The sequence below is a fragment of the Neolamprologus brichardi genome, chromosome 17, assembly GCF_056152115.1.
Source record: "Neolamprologus brichardi isolate AB-2024 chromosome 17, ASM5615211v1, whole genome shotgun sequence".
NCBI lineage: Eukaryota > Metazoa > Chordata > Actinopteri > Cichliformes > Cichlidae > Neolamprologus > Neolamprologus brichardi.
In genome coordinates this window covers 36,527,608-36,551,733 of record NC_142120.1, presented here as the reverse complement: position 1 = coordinate 36,551,733, position 24,126 = coordinate 36,527,608, and the positions used below count along the sequence as shown (strand labels likewise).

At 41.0% G+C, this 24,126-nt stretch overlaps 1 protein-coding gene and 1 pseudogene across 1 annotated transcript in view; one reads left to right on the top strand and one right to left on the bottom strand.

The window, feature by feature from the left end:
• Window positions 1-24,126, bottom strand: part of LOC148098023 (uncharacterized) — a 206,070-nt pseudogene that overhangs the window by 123,745 nt on the left and 58,199 nt on the right.
• Window positions 12,234-24,126, top strand: part of LOC118456101 (uncharacterized) — a 33,409-nt gene continuing 21,516 nt past the window's right edge. Inside the window, exons 1-4 of the mRNA XM_087830766.1 lie at window positions 12,234-12,438; window positions 12,523-12,621; window positions 12,710-12,811; window positions 14,349-14,495. Of these exons, the coding sequence (XP_087686892.1) occupies window positions 12,350-12,438; window positions 12,523-12,621; window positions 12,710-12,811; window positions 14,349-14,495 (437 nt within the window). The 5' untranslated portion in view covers window positions 12,234-12,349. The remainder of the gene's footprint in view (window positions 12,439-12,522; window positions 12,622-12,709; window positions 12,812-14,348; window positions 14,496-24,126) is intronic.

The following is a 24,126-nucleotide window of genomic DNA, read 5'->3' as shown; positions in this document are numbered from 1 at the left end:
TGACATTCAGTTGTTTACTTGCAGAAATACATAATGAATCGCACGACAGGAGTAGATGCACCATAAGGCTGGATAGGTTGGTTAATGTCTGGTCCTTGGTGGCATCTTCTTTTGAAAATATTAATTCCTGTTTATGTATTGTTGATACTGATTTACTTATGTATAGGATGCATTTTACCTTGTATAAGATCAATGCTAACTAAGATGATTTCCAATACATTTGTTGATTATGTACTTTTGCAACAATATGACATGACTGAAATTACTGACATGACAGAAGCCTGTGTATAAAATGACGCCTGCGCTGAAAATGTCAAGCATGAGGTGCATGGCTAGAATGTACTACATAGGAATAATTTGAGGCATAAAAATGACAAACAGGAGGGTTATGTCAGGGTGAATTGTTAAATATTGTCATTTTTATGTTTGCCATTTGTAGATTGTTTTAATTCTGTGAAAGGAATTCTTTCTGTCCTCCCCTCCCCAGATTCTCGAGGTTCTAGGTGGGGGGCTGTAGTCTTTTATCATCCTTGTGCTTTTGATGTAAGCTTCCTGCGTTTACGACCCTTTGGTCAGCAGGAGGTCTAACGCACACACACACACACACACACACACACACACACACACACACACACACACACACACACACACACACACACACACACATTCTCACATAACACACACACAGTGCCTTGTCTTTGTAACCAAGGGGGGTTACGTGGGGAAGGTACGTGTTGTAAACTATTGTTTATTGTGTGAACGTTGCCAATAAAAGGGAGCGAGAGGGGGCAGTCGGGGAGGTCATTTTGTGATGTGCTAAGGTACGGACAAGGCCCCCCTTGCAAGTAAAAAGATCGATCGCTGTTGCCTTGTCTTTCTTTCATGGGAATAAGTTCTGGGATCAGCGGGGTCTGATTTAGACCCAACAGCAACAGTCTAAATGTAAAGTGCATTCTAAACTCCTCTTCAATAAATTATATGCAAAGAGTCATTCAGGACTGTAAAACGTGAACTACAGAACCCAGAGTCTTCATCATTAAATCTCTGGTTGCTTAATTTTTCTATCCTATATCAGATACTTTAACGATTTTAGTAAAGTTGCACTGTCATGGTGAGGCAAAGTGCTTTATGTGTGTGCGTGCATGTCATGAACGGTTGTAAGAGCCCTTTCATTACAGAACAAAGCGGGGTTTGAGTTCGAGTTTGAGTTCGAATAGACTGTCACTACTTCTAAACGGAACGCAGCCTTCCTACGGCGGACAGCTAATAACAGGAATCGGATGCGGTCCACCCTAGTCCACAGCAACCACCATAGCAACCGCCTAGCATTACCTTAAAAACATATTCTGTCTTCATAACTATCAAAAACGTGAAATGATTTGCAAAGCGTGAAAGTGTTACAGCTGCAGAGAGCTGTGGCGGTATCTTTGGAAGCTGTTTAGCTAATAATATATATATATATATATATATATATATATATATATATATATATGTAACTATGGAGACAGTCAGTCACGTGAGCTAGCGGTGCATGTTTACTACAGTAAATAAGGTGATTGTGTGCACAGCGTCCACACGCTGCAGAGGGTAAAGACATTACTTCAATATTGTTTATATTGATATATATTTGCCTTCTGTTGACCATCACCTCAGGTTCACCATTACAGTTTCAGCATACAGATGCACACTGTCTAAATATGAACACATTCAAAAACCCATGTCTCAGAAATAAGCACAGCTGTTCATGTTTGTCATTAGAGTTTTATTTGTAAGAAAATTGTGAACTTCATATTGTGCATCAAGTCAAAGAACATTTGACAAGTCTGAGTCATTCCTTTGCCCTATGAGAGCTGGAACAAATATATATCCTGACAGTTACAGTTGAAACAGTAGAGACAGGTAGAAATGGGATCAGATTAATCTTTGCTTAGTCAGATACCTCCTGTGTTCAGTCCATCATATTAAAAAACAAACAATAGCACGATCCATGTGATTTTGCATCCATTTCCAAATTGTAGTCAAGCAGCCCAGTCTCATAAATAGGTAACAGAAATGTCTCTAATGTAGACATGTACAGTGTAGTGTAAGCATTAAAAGATCATAAAGGAAACACTAACATTTATGTGAAACTAATTGTAATAAAAAATGAACAGGTGCTTTATAGATTTAAAAGAAAGAATCTGAAAACAACACTTTTTTGGTCTAAGTGGTCAAAGTAGAAAACAGAACTGATGTTCAAGAACAAACCGTAGCTGCACTAATATTACACATCTCGATTGTTGTGGTGAACAGACATGTTGCTTTTAAAACCACATGCAGTGTGTGACCATGACTGTTCACTGAGACCATGGACGCCACTTCGCTGAAGCATTCTTCTTCTTCTTCTTCTTCTTGCCATCAAAATGGAAGCAGAAAGAGCACGAGCTGATTTGATCTACTGAAAGGAAAAAGCAGAACATCTGAGCTGAAACCAGTCAGCTGAAACCATTACGATAGAAACAATCATTCAATGCAGTGTCTCACGTAGCTTAGCCTGTTACAACTGTTGATACAAGCTAAATACAGTTAACACAGTGTCAGGGAGCTCCAGTGTGGGAACTAGTGGCTTTAGGTCTGTAGTCATGTAGTCACTTTCATACATTCATTCATTTAATTCAGGAGGAAGAAATGTCAGGTTGGTGCAGGCTGGATAGATGCATTTGGTTCCATGCTGTCTTTAACTAAATGACTTGGTTCTCTTTATGGCTGGGCTGTATGTGGGGTTATATCATGTTATTTGGGCAGGAGTACCTGTCCCCTGTTAGGCATAGAAAGTTTCTCCATAAGCAGAGCTTCTAACTCTTATAGCTTTTAGCACATCTGTGGCTGTGCAGGTTGACAGCTTTTTGATGGCTCTTTTTACCCCACACTGGTTGTGAGTGTGTAAATAGCCCCACTAGTTCTTTTGGGTTGCAGTTAACTTGGGAGGAAGAGGTGGGTCTGCCAGGACTAGATGAATAACAATTATCTGGGATACATAAATTTCATAATGCATGCATATATCTCTATCAATTAAACCTGGCCTGAGTGCTGCCATTTTTTACATTCAGTTATTTCTCTTAGAACTGTTGGATCTAAATAATGAATGTGTTACAGTTAAACTGACACTGGTCAGTGTAAATGGCTCATTGGGACACAGAAACCTTTAAATTAAACCTGATATCTAGTGTCAAACATAATCCAAGCTGTAATAATAATAATAATAATAGGAGTAGGAGTGTAGTGTACAGCATCTCATTGATATGTGAGGAAGGCTTATGTAATAGGATAACAGATGTTATCATTAAAATATAACGGGCAGGAGCTATTTAGATATTTTTATATTTATATTATATTTTATAGCTGACAGATATTACTAAATAGATAGAATTTACTAAATGGTTGATGTACATGAAAAATATGTCCATAATCACAAACGACAATGAGAGTCAGTAGAATTAATTCAACTGGACACTCAAAAGATGTCCTTAAATGTCCTTTAAGTGGCAGAACAGATGAACAAACAGTTTATCGCTTACTTCAGATGAAATCTGCTCAGCTACTTTGAAAACAGCTTCTAACTGTTTCCTCCTTTAACAGGATGACTGCTCAGGGGTAAGGCCATCATGCAGTCCAGCAACCTTTATGGTTCTGCTTTGATTCACCAGGAACTATTAGGGAAACCTTCCAGCGCCTTCTGTGAAAGACACAGGGATGAACACAAACATTTATTAACATGTTCCACAGTCTTCCAGTTTGATTTTCTCATCCTGTGGACAACAACGTACAGGGATGCAGGTTTATTGTTAACTTTTGTAAGGTGTCTGGCTTAAAACAGGACATATTAGCTGCATTTAACCTTCAGTAACTCTTTATATAGTTAGGTAGGAGGCAGGCCATGTTTCTTTTTAGCTGAAAAACATTACACCAGGTAACCTGCAGTGTTGAAAACGTGTTTCCCGACGATGTTTGCTATCCTACAATCCGTCCTACTCTGTAGTAAAATCAGCAATATTTGCCCGTCCTGTTGCTCCCATTGAAATGTATACAGCCTATTTCAAATCTAAAACTTAACATAATCCATAGCCTGCTGTTGTTACCACTGTCCTATTTGAAATGTAATGAGAGAAACTGGTTATTTTGTCATATTTGCATGTGCCGCACAGGAAGCATGAAAAACAATAAGAGCTGCTTGAATTCTTCAAATAATCAAGAGTGAGTGATTCAGTGCTTCCTTTATTACCTCCTTTAGCAATGGATGTTGCTGCGTGTGAATCTGTGTTCTGGAAGTTTGCTGTGTTGTAAATAGTTTTGCTGTAAATAGTTGTAAATATATTTACTCTGTAACTCTAGGGGTGAGAAGCCATTGTCTTTTGGAACCGTTTCTCCTGTTTTTGGTTAGGGAGGCAGGTAAGAGAACTGCATTTTCTTTTGGGATTTTCTTCGTGTAGGTAAGCCAGTTTTCCTTCTGTTTCTAGAGAGTTTTGTTTGTTGTTTTGGCCATGCTCATCCTGACGCCTGCAACCTTTTAGGAATCAATAAACTGACTGGCTGTTGTAAATCTGTGCAACATGTTCTCACTCCCAACTCGTCAAATGTGTGACGCATGGTCAGGCTCCCTCTGCTTCACTTATCGACGCGCAGGGTACCCCCTCGCGTCGAGAATTGACGTGCAGGGTCCTCTCATTGAATACTATAGAGCTCCCTAAACGTTGCTTATTGACGACAAGAGATTGCCGCGGAAGAGCCTGTTGTCCGTATGTTTATATATTTCCGAAATCACATTGTAGTGACGTGTACTGAACACAATATATTATATAATGTAAGCAACTACCTGAGAAACAGCAGATACAGCATATAGATATGGGCCATATCCACCCGCTAGATTGTTCAGAAGGTTGTTCTCATCCATCCAGATGGAGGATCACTAACAGGAGCGTGGGAAGACTCCAGAATCCACTCTGGCAGGAATCCGGTGGATACAGCAGTGTTTACAGGTAAGACCATTTAAACGGACAGCATGTATAGAATGACTATTAAAAGTCAGCGAGTGTCAGTAATGTTAATGTGGTTATGTTAGTAATACACCGAGTGCTAATATAACAGCTTTAAGATGCATTTGTAGATATTATTACGTGTTTTACCGTCTTTATGGTGCTAGCTTAAAGTTACGGTGTAAACGTTAGCTTATATTGGAGTAAAGCTGTTACTGTTTAAACGATGTTAGCACAGAAATATTAGCTTCTGTCATGACTGATGAAGTTACTAGTTAATAAAGTTTCCAGTAAAGTGATTAATCGCAGCCACAGACTGACAGCAAATATCTCGATTAGCTTCAGTGCATCTGTAATAAATATGTGCAAGTTTCAGTGCTTCGTTTAAACTGTATGATACTTATACTGACCCAGGGTCAGTGTAAAATACAATCCTAGCTGGGTGAACAAAGCCTGGGTCCTTTAATCCTGCATGACAAACCTCAAGATACAGGTTATTATTACTCTTTCCTGCTGGCACACCTGTCACACCTGAGAGTCAGCTAGAAACTTACAGTGACGTGGACATCATGCAAAGACTGCCAGACTCTGTAATACTGCAAATGATCAGTGACTCAGGTTAACACTAAACTTTAAACGGTACCTCTGTGTCTCTGTGTGCTGAACATTTAGGACTGAGTCAGGCTGCATTGACTGTGGGACTTTTCTGTGTTAAAAGCAGGTTGAAGACGGCTCAGAAAAATTTGAAGATTAAAATTTAGCATTATGGCTGCTGGTGGTTTGTAAAGCCTCTACTCAGCTGTATTTTTGTTACTAATTTATGTTTGTTGTTGTTTAACACAGATTTCAGAAGAGCAAAGATGAGCACTGTTGCTTAATCCTTAATAGTTTAACTGGATTGGAAATCAAAAAATCCAGATTCTTCTTCCACAGAAGTTTCATCTGTCAGTGTGGGACTGCTGAGTCATCAGAAGAACTCATTTCATTCATTCTCCACGATGTTGATTTACAGAAATGTTTCACAGGAACTGATTCCTCCCAAAGGGTGAACTAGTGTGTTTCCATAGATTATCTCTGTAATGTACTTCTTAAATGAAGGCAAGTGTTTGTCCTTTTTGTTCCTCAGGTATAGTACGTGATATCAAGGGCAGGCGGTCATCACTGGGGGAAGACAAGAAGCAGACGTACTTCCAAAAGGGAGCTGCAGTGAGGACACAGCCAGGTCACTGAGGTCAGAGGTCAGAATCTGAAACAGCTCAGGTTTATATTCTAGGGGTTATAAAAAAAAAATCGAAATGTATTTATAAATAAACCTTTAAATAATATTTCAAATAATAGTCATAATTATGATTATTATTAGAAATATCAAACATTTAAGTGGATTTTCTGTTACACATATTGTGTTAGCCCTGCGATAAACTGACAGCCTGTCTTTGTCCTGTCTCAGCTGGGATAGGCTTCATCCTCCCGCAACCCTGAATTGGATACATTGCATTCCAGTTGAGTATTCTCATCATTTACAAACTCAAGGTATCTAATCAAAATATAAGTAATAATTATAAAATGGGAAAGCAGAAATAAGTGTGACATGAATGTAAATGTGTGAGCTGACATAGAGGACAGCTACATGTAGTCTGAAAAACCTTTGTTGTCAAGCCTTTTAACAGACCTGTAAAAAGGCTAACACAGATCATGAGATTGATTTACACTTTAATCCAGATCATACCTTAAATTTACTTCTTGTAAAGTAAATCAAAATGTTTCACTTTCTGTTCTGCTCTTTCAATTTTATCTGTTTCTTTGATGAGTGTGGAAATATTACCCAGGTTATTAAAAATTGATTGCAGTGCTTCTGTTTTTAAATCTATTCTTCAGTGTTTTATCAATAAGTCTCACTCTTTGTAAAAAGAAAGTAAAAATAGTCTGGCTCAAATTGCTTCCTTCTCTTTAGATTCTCACCTCTGATGACCAGAAGCATCACGAGGTCTCAGACAGACTTAGACCTGATCTTCTGGTAACAAGCAACTGAGTCATTATTAAAGTAGTTCAGATCTTTACACTTTAACATTTCCAACACACAGAGAACAGACTCAGTTCAGTGTCTGTAAATACAGGGTATAGCATCCCCTGGGTAACCCCCTCGATGATATGTAGGGTGGTTGATGATTTTGTCCTTTTCAAGTTCTTGAAGACAAGACTCAATTTCACCATTTCTCCTCAACAGTTGCCCATAGTGGACCTCATCACAGCCACAGAAACTGGGATTAATCAGAGGGATTAATAAATTACCACATACAAAAGCAGGGTAAATCAAGATGAAGGTTTCAGCCACCTTCTCCAGTGCTAAAGTCCCTCTGTCTAACCTCACTATACAAGAAAATAAGGCAGTCACTTCCCTGAGTGAACCCACAACATCACCATATTACCAGCTGACGGGGGTGGGGGGGGGGGGGGGGGGGGTGCACTGTTGTTCTAAAAAACAATGGATTATCACACAAAAATTCAGTGACAACAATACCTATAACGCCTTAAGGCACCACAAGCAGGTACAAAAGGAAAGTAATCGTTTGCCTTCAAGAACTTGAAAAGGAGAAAATTATTGACCGCCCTGCACATCATCGTCTATACCAGGGGTGTTGAACTCCAGGCCTCGAGGGCCGGTGTCTTGCAAGTTTTAGATCTCACCCTGGATCGACACACCTGAATCACATGATTAGTTCATTACCAGGCCTCTGGAGAACTTCGAGACATGTTGAGGAGCTAATTTAGCCATTTGAATCAGCTGTGTTGGATCAAGGACACATCTAAAACCTGCAGGACACCGGCCCTTGAAGCCTGGAGTTCAACACCTGTGGTCTATGGGATTCTATACTGACTTCACCAACAAGGTCCAGAAACTTACACTTGACCCAGATGAAACCATAGTGTCCTTTGATGTAGTCTCTCTCTTCACTTGCCTACCTACAACAGAGGCAGTGGAGACTGTCAGAAAATGAATGTAAAATGCAAATGTGAAATGTCAAGTACTGCTGTAGCAACAGTTTAACTTTTAAAGCATCAAGATGCTCAATCCCTCAAAGAGCTATTTAACTGATTCAGCCTATGTATTAAAGAGCTGTGATGTGTAAATTTTGAAGTGTTTAAGGGGCACTCTTCCACATGAAATGAGTGTTAGCACCTTGAAATGGCACCAATGAGCTGGGAAGAGTCAAATCTTCAGTGTGACATTAGTTAGAAAAGGAAGTGCTCTTATTGTGAAAATCTAACTGTTACTGCAGGTGGAATCCCGCCTCCTTCCAGAAAGGAGCTCACCTGTGTGTCGTTTTTAGTGTCCAGGCGTGGATGGGAGCTTGTTGTTGGTATGTCTGTGTGAAGAAACTGTAAGTTTGCTTTGTTTCCTCCTTTAACAGTTTTACTGTAGGTTTCTGCTCTGTAATGTTGGGACGAGATCTTCAGCTCTTAATTCAGGACAAACTTCATTCTTGTGTTTCAAGACAAATCCACATGATTGTCTGTAGTCAAACATGTATAAAGTCTGTACCTGCTAATAATATCTGCATATGGAGGCTGTGACTTATGTCAAGCATAAAGTGCAGAAAAATAGTTGAATTATTTCAGCTTTTTCATGTTGTGTCACTGTCATGTTCATTTTGTACTTTTGTCTTCTTAATCATAGGATTTGAGTTTTCTTCTTTTACTCTTTGTTACGTCCCCACATAAAATCTAGGCGAAGAGGGTGGGGGACAGTAACAGTTGGATCTGGGTTGAAATGAAAAGAACACCAGGCAGAGGTAGTTAACACAAAATATATCTTTATTATAATCAATTACCTCAATAATCATATAAATAGTAACAACAAAAAGAGACAGCACCGCTGCTTTAATGATAAATCAGACAGGTCAACCCAAAGAGATGGTGACCACTTCAACAAAGAAAACAACTATAAGGCTTCAACAGAAAAAGACAGCAACGCTGCTATTAACAATAACCAGGCAGGCCAAACAAAATAATGGAGGCTGCCGTCACTTAAGGGAAACCACTGCTCAGTTAAGAACTACTCACAAAGAGCCACGCACGGTGGGGCTGGTCACACAGAGCAGGCCTTTTCCACACCTAGACCAGTATCACACACAAGCTTTTAATCATCAGTAGTTGGTTAGATTCTTCTTCTTTGTGTTTCCCTCTATAATCACTAAAAAACACTCACTTTGAACATGGTTCTTTTAAAACTGTTTTCAGTCTGACTGAAGGCTCGCTTAGTTATTTGAGTTTGTTGCAATAAATTTGGCTTTTGTTAAATTCATTAGTGCCATAATGATACATTCGGATGAGTTATATATTAGAACTGCAACATATTAAAATTCTGTTAGTTGTAATCAAGTAAAATTAGTGAATCATGACGTCAAAGAGAGGTCTCACAGCCAAAAACAAATTTATGCCTCTCCTTCCATAATGAAAGAATGTAAGTTATAAAGTGCAGAACCTAACCCTGACACCTCTGTTTAATCAATTTTCATTTTTTCTTATTTACTACTATTTCAATAGCCAGTTCATTATTCTGTCAAAATACTGTCAATTTAGGGCATGTATAAAGGTTAAAATCTATCCATGTTACTTTCCATCACCACATCAGATACAAGAAGAACCACAAATAATTACAAATGACCATTAGTTAGTACTGATTATCTGTTACCAGCATATCTGTCCTTATATTAGACAGTCAGTGAACTCGATCTGTTTTTAGAGTGTTGGAAATGTTCAGGTGTGAAGATCTTAACCATTTTAACAAGGATCAGATAGTTGTGTCAGAAGATCAGGTCTCAGTCTGTGTAAGTCCTCATGGTCTCCTGGTCAGTGGAGCTGTGACCTACAGAGCAGGAAGCAATGTGGGGCAGACTGCCCATCCTTTCCTTTAAGGACTCCGATTTATTCATGAAAAACCAAATAATGGATTTAAAAAAAGAAGTACAAAGTAGAACACAGTGTGACACACTCAGACATGAGGAAGTGTTCAGTTAAACATTCCTCTGCTGACAGCTGATGATTGAGGCAACACAAATACTGATGAAACTGATAGAAGAAAGTGAGACATTTCTTTTCTTTTATTTACATAAAAAAAAATTGTTGTTCCTGTTGATCAAAGATCAGCTGTGCTGAAAACTGAAACTACACTGCATGCAGTTACTAGTTTTTCTGGTTTGGTCATGGAAACTTCCAAGAAAGAATGTTTCCTTGACTGAAAACACCTGACATCATAAAAATACCCTTGTTCCGATTGAATATGATGTAAAGCAGAGCATCATGCTAATGATGACAGTAGTGAACAGTTCAGGACCTACCTCTTGTGACCCGACTTTTTTTTTTAGGGATCTCTATAAGATTTTATACCTCAGAGCAGTGGTGTCAAACTCCACTCCTTTAGGGCTGGTGTCCTGAAACTTTTAAATGTGTCACTGCTGCAACACAGCTGAATAAAATTAGTAGGTCATTAGCAAGACTATAGAACTTGGCTACATGCTGAGGTGGCAACCCCTAACCCTACTCAAGTAAATTTAAGCAAATGTAAGTACATGTAAGTTTTTGAAAAAAGTATTGCACCATGTTCATTCACTCATAAGCTGCTTTAATATGAATCAAATGGCTGAATTGCCAGTCTTGTTAATGACTGGCAATTACAACACAGCTTAATGTTTATTAGGCTGTGTTGCAGCAGGGAGATAGTTAAAGTTTCAGGACATCGGTCGACGAGGACTGGAGTTGGACAGTTGGCCGCCACCTTAGAAGTTTCTTATGTACTTCTTAATTTCGGTACCCAAACTGTTTCCAATGTAGAAACAGTTTGGTCTCATAGTTTGTACTGATGGAGTTAAGTCAGTCACTTCTTTCTGTGTTACTCTCCCAGAACATGTGACCCTGACCAAAGAATAGTTGTTGGACTTATAGTAATGTCCGGTTAGGTAATGCTGCTTGGATGTGTACTAGCTCACTTGTAGTGGCTGTTTGGCGGGGCCTGGCCCCCCTGGCTCTGTTGGGCCCCTTCCGGGTGTGGAAGGCCCTCCGATCTCGGGTCTCTGGGTCCAGAGCTTGGTCTGCTCTGGGTAGCCGGCTGCTGGTGGAGACTGCGGGCTCGTCACTTCTGCGCCTTGGCTGCTGGGTGAACCCCATCCGGGGCCCTCCTGAGCTCTTTTCTAGTTAGGAGACGTGATTGCCACTGCAATGGTCCCCTTTGGGCTCTCGTGCTCTGGGTGGGCCTCTGGATGTCTGGGGCCAGGATCTCCTCCATTCCTGCTTTATGCCCTGGGGGGCAGGGCTATGGCTCTCCACACCTACTATTAAACACTTACATGGACAAACCTTATGAATACAAGCATGCACGCGCGCGCGTGTGCATGCAACATTCAGTATTTATTATTTACTGTTGCTTGTAAGATAAGATAAGATAACCTTTTAGTCCCAACAAATGTGGGAAATTTGTTTTCTCACAGCAGGAAGTGGACAGTGCAAAAGTTATATAGCAAAAATTAGAATACAATAAGAATAAAATACTGTACACAACTGTATAGAATAGAATAAAATAAAATATGTACAATAGAATAAAATAGAATAAAATATACAATAGGATAAAAATAGAATACAAATTCCATATACAACTGAGTAAAAATACAACTTTGTCAGAAAAGAGTATTGCACTTAGTCTTATTGCACATGTGTGGGTTTGTGTATGTTTGATCAGTTGAAGTCTTTGTTGTGGAGTCTGACAGCAGTGGGGAGGAAAGACCTGTTAAATCTCTCCATCCCACACCGTGGGTGCCGCAGTCTCCCACTGAAGGAGCTGCTCAGTGCTGTCAGAGTCTCCTGCATGAGGTGGGAGATGTTGTCCAACAGGGATGACAGCTTAGCCACCATTCTCCTGTCACTCACCACCTCCACTGGGTCCAGAGGGCATCCTAGAACAGAGCTGGCCCTTCTCATCAGCCTTCTCATCTCCTGTAAAAGGTTGATTTTGTTCATCTGGACGTAGCTAGCAGTTAGAGTATGAACACTCTGTAAGCAGTCAGCTTGGTCCTGGGCATTGTTAGTGAAATAAAGCTGCTTTCTGTAATTTCTACAGCCATGTTTTACCTGCTGATTTCTATGACTACAGTAATGGAGGCATTTTGGCTCTCTGTGACACTTTTTGTAGTGAACTGATGAAAGCTGTGTCTCAGATGGAGTGCATGTTAGTCCAACACATCAGACATGACCTCTGCAGCTCTCAGTTGATGTGCACATGAATGATTTGTTTCCTCTGCAGGTGAAGGTAGAAAGTGTGTGTGAGCTGATGTGAATTCAGCAGCATGGGTCAGTGTTGTAGAAGAGAGCAGGCAGTCTCTCTCTCTAAAACCACTCTGTGTGGGGAACATGAGAGCCAGACCAAAGCCCAGAGGTGAGATGACCATCTCTAACTGTCCATGACTCTTCTCCATGTCACAGCTCAGCACTCACATCACTGCTCCATCATTATTCACAGGAACCAACCTGCACCCGCATCCAGCTCTGTGTCCTCTAGGAGTAAACGGTTGAAGAATTTCTTCAGTAATTTCTCAGGGAAAAAGTCATTTGAGAACACGTAAGTTTATGTTTATATTAAATCATCTAAAATTGTAGGAGTTTATATGTCATGAAGCTTTTATTGAGGAGTTGAGCTTTTTATTTAGGATCCATCAGAGAGTCAAGCCTGGACTTCAACCCAGCTGTGAGTCCTTAAGTAGTGATACCCCTAAAGGTTTTAACATCCAGCAGGCTTCTCCTGCAGAGAGGTAAGCTGTTAGTAACATGAACTATTTGATATCAGTTTGGTGTCTGATGTAAATGATTTTGATGTTTCCTGTTTTCTAAAATGCATATCTGTAGGAGAGCAGTGTCTCAAAGGAAAAACAGGCTCAGGCGTAACTGTCATTTTTATTTGCTTTTTAGCCACATTTTGACAAAATTGTCTGTTTTAACTATTTTAACCACATGGAAATTTAGACATCAGACATCTGGATCCTAAACTATCATAGAAAAAACTGCTAGCAGTGGGTAGTTTGACTTTAGTCTAGTGGCTAAGCCAACAGAAACAAGTGGTACACTTGGTACATCTGCACAGCTGATATGCTGCTCTAGAAAGCAAACCAAAGGTTTGCAGACCTTAAAGAGGACATCACATTGACACAAAGCATACGGTAGTCTGGGATGCTGCTAGCACTTTGGCTAATGCGTCACCCAGCTTTCGACAAACCACTCACGGAGCATCAGGGGCTCAGTAAGTCTACCTACTTGACTGACAGAATTGCCAAGTGGATTGCAACAAACTGCAAACCTATTAATATTGTTGAGAACACGTGCTTTACACAGCTTTGGTTCCTCGTTTCAAGGACTTGAAGTGCCTCCCCAAGAGTGACAGAGAGAGAGTGGATAAATGTTTACAGAGTATTTTGTTAACATGAATGTTCAAGATGTTCAATAAACATGTTAAGAGTGTATATTTTCCCTTTTTTCTCAAGTCTGTTTGCGCATGCAAAATGAAATGTGATTAATATAGAAAATGAATGATATTTAATTGTGATTAATCAAAATTAATCCACAGTGACCCTGTGATGAATCTGATTAAACATTTTAATTGTTTGACAGCACTAATATATATTATATATTAGTGTATACTTACCTATTAGTATATAGTTTTTTTAAAAAGTTGTATTTCACAGGAGAGAACCTGTTTTAAAAGATTGACAAACTATTCAAATTCTCTTTGAATTTAAGCATACATCCTTTGTGTTTATTCTGCATTTACTTCATTATATTGCATAAATATCAGTCACAAGCTCAAATATAAAATTGAAAAAATGTAATTGCAACCAGGCTATTGATCAAGTAATTGCGATTAATCGCGATTAATTACAGAAAATTGTGAGTTTAATTAGTTTTTTTAAATTATTATTGACAGAACAAAATAATAATAGTCAATAATAATAAAAATGATAATAATCAATAATAAACTGGATTCACAAGAATTGGGTTAATTACAATGAGATATTAGAACTTGTGAACTTGTGAACTCGTATTGATCAAACTTACATTTCTTTATCCACAGTTCTATCTTTGCCTGGTGTTCAAACCTACACTAGTTTGTTATTTTGGAACTTCCAGTCAGAAACTGCTCCTGCAAACCTAAACTTTGGCCGAGGATTAGGTCTTGGAGTTTCTTTCTGCTCATGCTCTACTTGCAAAACAGTTTCTCTTTGGGATGATGAAGCTATTCTAAGTCTTCATTAGTAAGTTCTGTGGCTGCAAATGATTTTTTTTTTTATTTAATAGGATCTATGGGGGACCTGCTGAACCTGGACCTGGACCTGAACCCAAACCCGAACCTGGACCTGAGTCCATATGTGTGTCCTTCAAAAGTGATCAGTCTAGAGAAGGCCCCATTACTTTTAAACACCAGCAAGCGTCTGCTGCAGAGAGGTGAGCTGTTAGTAACATGAACTCTTTGAGAGCTGATTTAACTGCTTCTTGTTGTGTGTAGAAGGACTCAGTGCAGAGCTACAGGAAACAGCCAGATTTTGAGATAGTGCTAACAGCTTCGAGCAGTCAACCTGAGCAGTTCTGATCACATCAACTCTCCTGCAGATGCAGCAGCTTCAGCTACATCACATCCAAATAAGCACATGTTTTTATATGTTTTAAAATGGGAAAGGTTTAAATAAATTGGCTCCCGAACCTGGAGTAAGTCAAATTTCATAATAATTATATCGAATTTTATTAACTTGAACTTGTTTTATAAATTCACTAAAAATAGCACCAATAAAAGAAGACAAACAAAGTTTATTACTTAAAATTTACAGTGAATTATCTGCTAAGGCCTCAGTAAATCAAATTTACCGATGACAATATTGTTAAATTGTATAGTATATAATATAAGTTTATTTTTACACCACCTTTGTAAGCCATTGTATAATACAGCAATACAGAAAAGAAGAGAAAAAGAAGAAATCCTAACAAAGACAAAAATACCAAACTCAAGAGTAAAACATTAAGTTGACTTTACACAATCATCAGTCTATGCAGGTAGCTTTCACGTATGGATTTTGAAACTTGAAAAACAATAACAAATAAAAGTGTGTGTAATACAGTATTCTTAACCACTAGAGTGGAGAGTAAGTTAGGATCTTATGACATTTTAATTTGGATTCTGAGTTATTTCTGTGACAGGAAGCAGTTTGTGAAATTGAATGGTTGTTTCTTTTTATGAAACAGCAGTTACTGCAGTCATGAACTGAGAATCATGGCCACATCCAAGATGGAGCCAGTGTGCACGGCAAGCCGTCTCTTTGGCTTTTGTTTGCTGTTTGCTGTCTTTCTCTCTCTGTGCTGGCCTGATGTCTTTATGTTACTTGCCTATGATTGTCAAACTCTTTTGAATCTCTGGCCTTTGGATCACGAGACACTAGATTTGAAATGGAAATCTGAGAATCCTCCTCCGCTCCTGATGGACTTTCCTGATTATCTACGCCACTTACCATCTACTCTCCCACAAAAGAAACATTCACGAAGACAGGGTAAATGGGCCGGTATCCGCATTCACATGAAGGCCTATTTAAACTCACATGTTGTGATAAATTATCGCTTATCTATTGACGTCCTATCATCTCTCTCTGCTCTCCGAGCTCTCCGCGGGCTCTCCGCGACCACACTAACTTCAGACTGTTCTGTCATCACTGGATTTGACCTATTGGACTTCATGCTTACCTGGACCTCCCAGCTGATCTTCCACCTGCTCGGTGCTGGGTGCAGTCCTCTAGAGGAGGCGTGAATCACGGCAACATTCTCCAACAAACAGCACTGTGACTACTCTCCAAATTACCTTGTTAAACAAACTTGTTAACCTGAGGAGAAGGGAAAACTGTGGAGTTATCGACTGTGAGTGAGAAATGGTTTGCCTTCAAAAGGTTGGATTTGGTGCCAATAACGAGGATCTCAGTTTTATCCTCATTGAGCTTTAGAAAATTAGAGGTAAACCAGGATTTTAACTCTGATAGACATTCTGAAAGGGAGGAAGGTGGGAGGGAGGAATCAGGTTTGCAAGAGAGATATAACTGGGTGTCATCAGCAAAACAGTGAAACTGAAGATCAAATTTGCGGAAAATGGTACCTAGAGGGAGGATGTATATTATGAAGAGAAGAGGGCCTAAAACTGAGCCTTGAGGTACACCAGAGGTGACGGGGAATAGACGAGAGCGGAATGATCTTAGTTGAATAAACTGGGAACGGTCGAGGAGATATGATTGAAACCAGGCGAGGGGTGTGTCAGAGATGCTGAGAGAGGAAAGTCTGCTTAGAAGTACAGAGTGAGAAATGGTGTCGAAGGCTGAGCTCAGATCTAAAAGGACGAGAATGGTGAGAAGACCAGAGTCAGCTCCGATTAGAAGATCGTTAGTGACTTTAAGTAAAGCAGTTTCTGTACTGTGACATGAGCGAAAACCAGATTGAAATCTCTCGTAGATATTATTATTAACCAGGTGTACATGAAGTTGAGCTGCAACCACTTTTTCGAGTATCTTAGAAATGAAGGGTAAATTGGAAATCGGACGGAGGTTGTTAAAATTTCTACAGTGGCGGATAGAGACAAAATACTGTCAAATATGGTCACCCTAATATTTATATATATATATTAATATGGTTGTCCTCAGTGGGATTCTCGTTGCACACTTTGTGCTGAGCTTGACAAAACTGACCCATGGCTCCAAACGCTGCCCTGCAAACATCCTCATGGGGAAACTGGGGAGAAAAGTAAGAGAGAATACCCCCCCCCCCCAAAAAAAGCATCAAAACTACAGCTTACTGGGTGGGGCTGCCAGACATACAGACATAACAGGTTCAACGACTGACCCTGGCATTATGGCAGAACCAACAAGGTTTGACCCCTAAAAAGGGATACTGTAATGCCAGTCCTCGAGGCCAAATAGTAAACTATTCCTGCTATCCATTATTGCCTTGGTCAGTAGCAGGTATTCTGAGGTTAGAGGAGACACCAAAAAAGGCCTCTAGTGGGGGTTAAGGTCACAAACCTCTTGTTATGATAAGACCAACGAACCACCATATCACTTCCATATCCCAAAAGAACAAGTGTGTTAAACTAAGATGTTTTTGTCAGAGCATTATCAACATATCCTTTGAAAAAGTAAAGTATTAATAAAATGCTACAGGCACAACACCTAGCAGGAAAACATTTATTTTAAGGAAAGGGTTTTTAATGTTTATTACACACATTGGGTTTTTGGTGTGAGCACTTGGATGAAGACGAACAACGTGTGTGCCTGTATGTGAGCCTTACCCAGCCACATCATGGATATCTGTTTCTTTGTCATCTTCCAAAAAACCTCATTGTTGTCGTCATCGTCATCACCGTCCAGCAGAACAAACGTCTTGTCCTCCTCAAGCTGTTTCTGAAAACAATAAAATAGGAGGTGGGAAATTAAAATACTCGTTTTAACTGGGAATATTTCAAACACAAGCGCTACAGCAATCATTTCTACCATGACGCCTTCACTGGACTTCAGGGCATAGAGCATGACAGTTATTATGGCAGTGAGGTGAGGAGTGAGGCAGTCAGGTTTGAACATGGATACAGCAGAGTAGAGGCTGTACCTGAAAGAGGGAGCGGCAGAGAGGTGAAGGACAACCAACAAGTAAGCTGAAGCTTTTCTGTACTACTATTTATGAAGACCACAACAACACAATACAGTGGTTTGCAAAAGTATTCGGCCCCCTTGAACTTTCCCACATTTTGTCACATTACAGCCACAAACATGAATCAGTTTTATTGGAATTCCACGTGAAAGACCAACACAAAGTGGTGTACACGTGAGAAGAGGAACGAAAATCATACATGATTCCAAACATTTGTTTGGAATCATGTATGATATATATATATATATATATATATAGAGATAGATAGATATACATATATATATATATATATATAGAGATAGAGATAGATAGATATACATATATAGATATATAGATATACATATATAGATAGATACATATACACAGATATATATATATATATATATATATATACACACATACATACATACATACATACATACATACATACATACATACAGTGGGGCAAAAAAGTATTTAGTCAGCCACCGATTGTGCAAGTTCCCCCACTTAAAATGATGACGGAGGTCAGTAATTTGCACCAGAGGTACACTTCAACTGTGAGAGACAGAATGTGAAAAAAAAATCCATGAATTCACATGGTAGGATTTGTAAAGAATTTATTCGTAAATCAGGGTGGAAAATAAGTATTTGGTCACCTCAAACAAGGAAAATCCCTGGCTCTCACAGACCTGTAACGTCTTCTGTAAGAAGCTTTTCTGTCCCCCACTCGTTACCTGTATGAATGGCACCTGTTTGACCTCATCATCTGTATAAAAGACACCTGTCCACAGCCTCAACCAGTCAGACTCCAAACTCCGCCATGGCCAAGACCAAAGAGCTTTCGAAGGACACCAGGAAAAGAATTGTAGACCTGCACCAGACTGGGAAGAGTGAATCTACAATAGGCAAGCAGCTTGGTGTGAAAAAATCAACTGTGGGAGCAATCATCAGAAAATGGAAGACATACAAGACCACTGTCGATCTGGGGCTCCACGCAAGATCTCATCCCGTGGGGTCAAAATGATCATGAGAACGGTGAGCAAAGATCCCAGAACCACACGGGGGGACCTGGTGAATGACCTGCAGAGAGCTGGGACCAAAGTAACAAAGGTCACCATCAGTAACACACTACAACGGCAGGGAATCAAATCCCGCAGTGCCAGACGTGTTCCGCTGCTGAAGCCAGTGCATGTCCAGGCCCGTCTGAAGTTTGCCAGAGAGCACATGGATGATACAGCAGAGGATTGGGAGAATGTCATGTGGTCAGATGAAACCAAAGTAGAACTTTTTGGTATAAACTCAACTCGTCGTGTTTGGAGGAAGAAGAATACTGAGTTGCATCCCAAGAACACCATACCTACTGTGAAGCATGGGGGTGGAAACATCATGCTATGGGGCTGTTTTTCTGCCAAGGGGACAGGACGACTGATCCGTGTTAAGGACAGAATGAATGGGGCCAAGTATCGTGAGATTTTGAGCCAAAACCTCCTTCCATCAGTGAGAACTTTGAAGATGAAACGAGGCTGGGTCTTCCAACATGACAATGATCCAAAACACACCGCCCGGGCAACAAAGGAGTGGCTCCGTAAGAAGCATTTGAAAGTTCTGGAGTGGCCTAGCCAGTCTCCAGACCTCAACCCCATAGAAAATCTGTGGCGGGAGTTGAAAGTCCGTGTTGCTCGGCGCCAGCCCCAAAACATCACTGCTCTTGAGAAGATCTGCATGGAGGAATGGGCCAAAATACCAGCTACTGTGTGTGCAAACCTGGTAAAGACCTATAGTAAACGTTTGACCTCTGTTATTGCCAACAAAGGTTATGTTACAAAGTATTGAGTTGTATTTTTGTTATTGACCAAATACTTATTTTCCACCCTGATTTACGAATAAATTCTTTACAAATCCTACCATGTGAATTCATGGATTTTTTTTTCACATTCTGTCTCTCACAGTTGAAGTGTATCTCTGGTGCAAATTACTGACCTCTGTCATCATTTTAAGTGGGGGAACTTGCACAATCGGTGGCTGACTAAATACTTTTTTGCCCCACTGTATATACAGATCACTCAATTATAAATAACAAGGATTAACAGAGGTGATTATAAATAAATATCAAGAAAATTAGTGAGAATATTCCAGAGTAGAAAAGAGCGTATATTCAGCAGGCTAGGACCGCCACTGGGCACCTGGGTGAGGTGTTCCGGGCATGTTCTACCGGGAGGAGGCCCTGGGGCAGACCCAGGACACACTGGAGAGATTATATCTATCTGCTTGCCTGGATAAGCTGGAGGCGTTGGCTGGGGAGAGGGAGGTCTGGGCTTCCTCCTTAGGCTACTGCCCTTGAGAACCCGGCCCTGGATAAAGTGGAAGAAGATGGATGGATGGGTAGGAAAGGAGATAGAAAGGGCGGGAGGGAAAGAAAAACAGAGGGGAAGTGGGACAGTGAGAAAATACTAAAAAAATATGCTGTATCACCTGTTGGAAGGAAGAAAAAAAAAAAGAAAGAAAACTGGCAAAAAGAGAGCAACACAATAGTGAGACCAAAGCAATAACCTAGATAAGTGTAAGTAACAGTTAATAAAAAATATTGATTGTTATTGTGCATCACGGAAGACCGACAGCCCATGGTGTGCTTTGAGGTAGCAGCCAAGAAAGGTGTAGTGTGTCTGTGAGCACCCATGTGTACACTTGTGTGCACACCTGTATGTGTGAGTGCGCTTGCAATGATCTGCTAGGACAGGGGACGGCAACCCGTGGCTCTTTAGTCTTTATTTTGCGGCTCCGGGTGGTTTGGGAAAATAAATTATAAGTATTTAGCTGAAGTGTATTTTATTTGTGTTTAGTTCTTTTTTTAACTTGTAGTTCTAAATTGTTAGATTATTGTGATTTTGAAATATAAAAATAAAATTATATATATATATTTTTTTTCATTGCTCAAAATAAGCGTCACACTCGCGGAAGCCGGTGTACCCGCCGAAACCCTGTGCATTTATCGAGACTTTCAACCCCAGGTAGGCCGATTATGGATCTTCGGATCCACATTATGTCGGCAGCTATTCTCCACCGTGAACTATGTTAAAAGCAAACACCGCTCACGCCTCACAGACGACAGCTTACAGTCCTGCGTAAAGATGAAAGCCCCGATTTGCAGACACTGTGCGCAGAGGTTCGGGACCATAAGTCTTATTGTAAACATATCACGGCAAACCCGACGATGTTTGAATGAACATGCTTTTCAGCATCTCTTTATTGACCGCTTTTCACACACGGTTGCTGTACGCACACAGCCGGCTGTAGCTTTTCAGCTCTCTTCAGAGAGAGAGAAAAGCGCTTAATAAAAAAACTTTACTTACTTATTTTAGTTGTTCACACAAAGCATAAAGGTAAAAAAATACCAATATATACAGTGCCATCTTCATTTTAGATTTCAAAAAGTATTTGCAGCTCCCAGTGTTTTCTTTGGCGTGGAAACTGGGTCCAAGTGGCTCTTTAGGTGTTAAAGGTTGCTGACCCCTGTGCTAGGGGGTTTGGGGAGCTATAGCCCCGTCCCCCAGGACATGAAGCAGGCATAGAGGAGATCCAGACCCCAGACATCTAGAGGCCCCCACAGCACGAGAACCCAAAGAGGACCATTCGAGGCGTAGCCGCGCCACCCTCCTGAAAAGAGCTGAGGAGAGCCCCAGACGAGGGGTCACCCAGCAGCCATGGAGCAGAGAAGCTACAGGGGGCTGCAATTATGTGCCCGCAGGCTCTGCCGGTAGCCAGCTGCACCAGAGTGGGTCTAGCCCCTACTGGGGTCAGCTCCCCTGTTGCCAGCAGTAGGCACCCCCGTTACCTGTAATCCAAAAAGGCCAGGGGGCCCAGGCCCATCGAAACTGGGGCCCACGGTAGCAGCACCCCCAAGCCCCACAGAACCTGGGGCGGCCCACTCAACCCTACCGCAGGGGAAATTACACCCTATCTTCCAGACTACATAAGACAATAGACACCCAGGTTGAGTTTATTCTCCACCTCTGCTATATCTCTTGCCCACCTGCAGAGTGAACTCCTGGTGAGCAGAGACCTCCTGCAAGGATGTAACAACCTCCCTGCCAGCTGAAGGGGCCCCCAGTTCTGTCAATGCACAACCGCTGTGCCAGGGCTGGGCCCCCATGCATTCACCCACACACAACCCCCGGAGTCACAAGAACCAGGACCCAAGCCCCCAAGGCCCAGCCAGAGCCCCAGCCCAGAGGTGGAGCACCCCCAGAACCTCAAGCCCACCCCGGACCTACCCAGGGGCAGCCAGGCTACCAGGCCAGTAACCCACGTCCACCAGCACAGACCCTCCCCAAGCCCTGCTGCACACAGCCAACAGGAAAACACCACCCAAGAGATACTAGTGCCCCAACCAGATCAAGACCACAGTCGCCAGGTTGAGCCGCCTAGGAAAAATATCCCTAGGGTACCCCCAGACAACCCAAGCTCACACCTACCCCCACACCAACCACCAAAACCATGGCTGGGAGTGTGTCTCGCAGTTAGCTGACTGCCTTAGCTGCCCAAGTGATGTCAGCCCTCTTTATCCATTGGCAGTGACTGGTCCTCTCAGCAGTGTTAGTTAATTCTTTTATAGCCTGCTGTTGCACCTGTCCTTTGATTCCAATCTCTCAAAGCAGTTTTTTCTGTTGTACTGGCAACAAAGCCCCTACACCCCACTTGCACCGGGCGCACATTGATCTCCCAGCCTCTGTGCTCTGCCTCAGCTGTCAAGTTGGCATACCGCAGCTTCTTGCACTCAAATGCTTTCTCAAATGCATCCTCCTCCGGTACCGTCAGCTCAATGATGTAAGCAAGTTCTCTGGAGTTGGACCAAAGGACGAGGTCTGGTCGCAGAGTAGTTGTTACGATCTCTGTGGGGAAAATTAGCCTCTGATAAAAGTCTACTTGCATCTACCAATCCTTGGCGACTTTCAGAGAGCCCAGATCCAGAGTTAAAGGGCTAGTCCTCAGCTTGTCCCCCTCCCGAACAAATGCTTATGGATACTGATGCTCCTCTTGATTTGTGAAAGGTTGAGTGTTGATGGAGTTTCTCTTGCACTCAACTTTTTCGGCTAGACCCCTGAGGACTGTTAAAAACGGTTCTTTTGATTCTTAGGGCCAAAAAGACACGGCTCAAAAGTGGTCTTTTACTTTAAAAAATGATCTTTATTTAAATATCCCAGGATATGGAGACTGAGCACACACAGAAACGCCTGCTCACATCAGCCAGTCTCAAACAGAAAACAGGAAGCCAGGTTATTTATGTACCTCTCGACGTCACATATGTCACACAGTTTTATTACACACAAAACTTCTTCTATTCAGTTCCTCTTTTCTGTGTCTGATTTTATTAATATGCCTGTGCACTAAAACTTCCTGTGCAGCTTGCAATAACTTCCCCTTTCTAAGGTCTGTTGCCAGGGCAACCTGTCTAGACTTAGTCTCACTCTGTCGGTTCCTCGTATTCTACAAAAAACATGCAGTTTCTGGTCAGCCTGTAACCTAGTTTTACACTAAAGTCTGGGCCTCTCTCATATAAACCAATAATAATCAGCATATAAGCATTTAAAATGATATATTTATTACCTAACAGGACCTCATTGTGTCTCCATGTGTATCTGCCTTGAGTAAGGCTAGTCCTACAACCAACAAAGATGTGCTTGAGTATTGCTGGGACTGTACACGGGGAGCAAGATGGGTCCTTTCCAAACCAGAGCCGTGTCATGGTGGAGTATGCCAGTGTATTTTAGGTATGGACCCAAAAGCAGACAGGGACAGAGACAAAACGGAGTTGCAAATGAAAAACAAGCCTTTTTGTGGCTGATAACATTAATACACAACTCAAATTAAGGCAAACAGGGGTGAGAGATAACTGAAAACCTAAACTGGGAAAACTAAAATAACTAAGACATCAGAGATGAGACCAAGGAACTATGAAACAACTATGATAACTGTGATTACTATGATAACTCTGATAAGACTATAATAACTATCACTATGAATACATGAAAAAAAGCACGCAGACTAAATATGCACAGGAGGTGATCAGGGGAAGTGGAGACACACAAGGAAACATCTGACCCAAATAAACACCACATGGGAAAGTAACACTAAGCATGATGAACATAGAAACAAGACTTAAAAAAACCCCCAAAGAAAACAAAAAGAAAACAGAATGAGATGCCGACAGGACACAAGGTTGACAACATGACACACACAGAAACAAAACATGACAGGTTAAGACATGAACCAGAGAGACCTGGTGAAGACGCAAAGGGATTTAATAAGCAAAGAACTGAAACTGAGCAATCTAGGAGCTAATATCTAAATTAACATGACATAAACAATGGATGTCAAAATAAAAGGAAACACAAATCCTAAATAACATTAGCATCAACAAGAACTT